General features: G+C 37.8%; 1 protein-coding gene across 1 annotated transcript; it reads left to right on the top strand.

The window, feature by feature from the left end:
- The first annotated feature begins 342 nt into the window (after positions 1-342).
- Positions 343-1,107, top strand: LOC118971094 (olfactory receptor 5J3-like). Its single transcript, XM_037011063.2, has one exon. It carries the CDS (start codon positions 343-345, stop codon positions 1,105-1,107), a length of 765 nt encoding a protein of 254 aa, XP_036866958.2.
- Positions 1,108-1,733: the final 626 nt, after the last annotated feature.

Genomic DNA, 1,733 nt, shown 5'->3' with positions numbered 1-1,733 from the left:
CATATGACCCACTGCTAAAGTTAATTTCCTTTCTTCACCTAACTACAGGATGAACTTAAATGCTCCATTCTATTATTGATACTAGATCACGGACAGAATCCAATTTTGTTTTTCATCTGAGTGATGTCATCCTGTTCTGCAACTAAAGATCTCTATAAGCCTGAATGCCTGGCAGGATGGAATCATACAGTTGTGAAGGAATTCCTTCTGGTAGGTTTAACTGAAAATCCTAATTTGCAGATCCCTCTCTTTTTGCTCTTCACCCTTATTTATTCCATCACTTTGCTAGGCAATGGGGGGATGATAATTTTGATTTGGTTAAATTCTCGACTTCATACTCCAATGTACTTCTTCCTTAGCAACCTCTCTTTCTGTGACATCTGCTACTCAACTGTCTTTGCTCCTAAGATGCTGGTCAACTTTCTGTCAGAGCAAAAGATCAGCACATTTCCTGGCTGTGTTCTACAAAGTTTCTTTTTTGCAGTGTATGTAACCACGGAGTGCATCCTCCTGTCTGTGATGGCTTATGACCGCTATGTGGCGATAGCTAATCCCTTGTTGTATACAGTCATAATGACCCAGAGGGTTTGTATTCAGATGGTGCTGGCATGTTACTTGGCTGGGCTCATTAACTCATTGACACACACAATAGGTTTGCTCAGACTAGATTTCTGTGGTCCTAACGTTGTGAATCATTATTTCTGTGATATTCCCCCTCTTTTGAGGCTCTCCTGCTCTGATGCCCATAACAATGAGATGCTGCTTTTGATATTTTCTGCCGTCATTGCAGCATTCACTTTCATTGTCGTCATGGCCTCTTACATTCGCATCGCTGCTGCCATCCAGAGAATCCGCTCAGCCGCGGGGAGGCGCAAAGCCTTCTCCACTTGTGCCTCCCACCTGACTGCTGTGACCTTGTTCTACGGGTCTGTGACCTTTAGTTACATCCAGCCAAGTTCTAAGTATTCCCTGGAACAGGAGAAAGTCTCTGCTGTGTTCTATACATTGGTGATCCCCATGCTAAACCCATTGATTTACAGCCTGAGGAATAAGGATGTGAAAGATGCAGCAAAGAGATCACTAGTGTGGAAGACAACCCTTATTTGACTCAATCTTGTGTAAGGCTTTGCTCACAACCATTAACCTGCTAGCATATAGATTTTCCTTAAATTGTATCACAAATATAATTATGAAACCCTAATCAAGATACTCCTATGAAATTTGAGAAATGAGTATTGAGTTTGCCATGAAGACTGGAAATCATTGAACTTCATCATCCATTCTTGTCTGATTTAATAGGTCATTCTCTCAAGAAATGATACAAATTTTTTTTCTAGAAATTTCTCATAGTAGACTCTGAAATAACTCACTGTAGAATTAAAAGAATTTGATATAGACTTAAATCAAAAGTCTACTGTAAAATATTCATTTATGAATTGCATTGTTATATCAGAAAAATTGAAATGGTCCTTTGGCATGATTGTCTTAGTTTTGCTATCATTTTTTTTGGTAAAAATGTCATAATTCAAGTAAAATACATATCTTCTGTTTTGTATTTAAATAAAGCATTTTAATAGCATCTTAGAGTCTTTAAGAAATATAACTCACATCAGTTATAGCTTTTTCATCCAACACATTTTTATTGGGTACCTTTATTGTGACAGCTACTTTGAGAGATCCAAATCTAAAAAGGTGCAAACTGTGGAATAAAAATTGTTTATTAGATGAACAGT

The sequence above is a fragment of the Manis javanica genome, chromosome 11 (genome assembly GCF_040802235.1).
Source record: "Manis javanica isolate MJ-LG chromosome 11, MJ_LKY, whole genome shotgun sequence".
NCBI classification, from domain to species: Eukaryota; Metazoa; Chordata; class Mammalia; order Pholidota; family Manidae; genus Manis; species Manis javanica.
The sequence above is the reverse complement of the archived record's forward strand: the minus strand, read 5'-3'. Positions and strand labels throughout refer to the sequence as shown.

Bases quoted from the DNA above. Each gene is read 5' to 3' on its own strand.
- LOC118971094 (XM_037011063.2), top strand. From the start codon at position 343: ATGTACTTCTTCCTTAGCAACCTCTCTTTCTGTGACATCTGCTACTCA.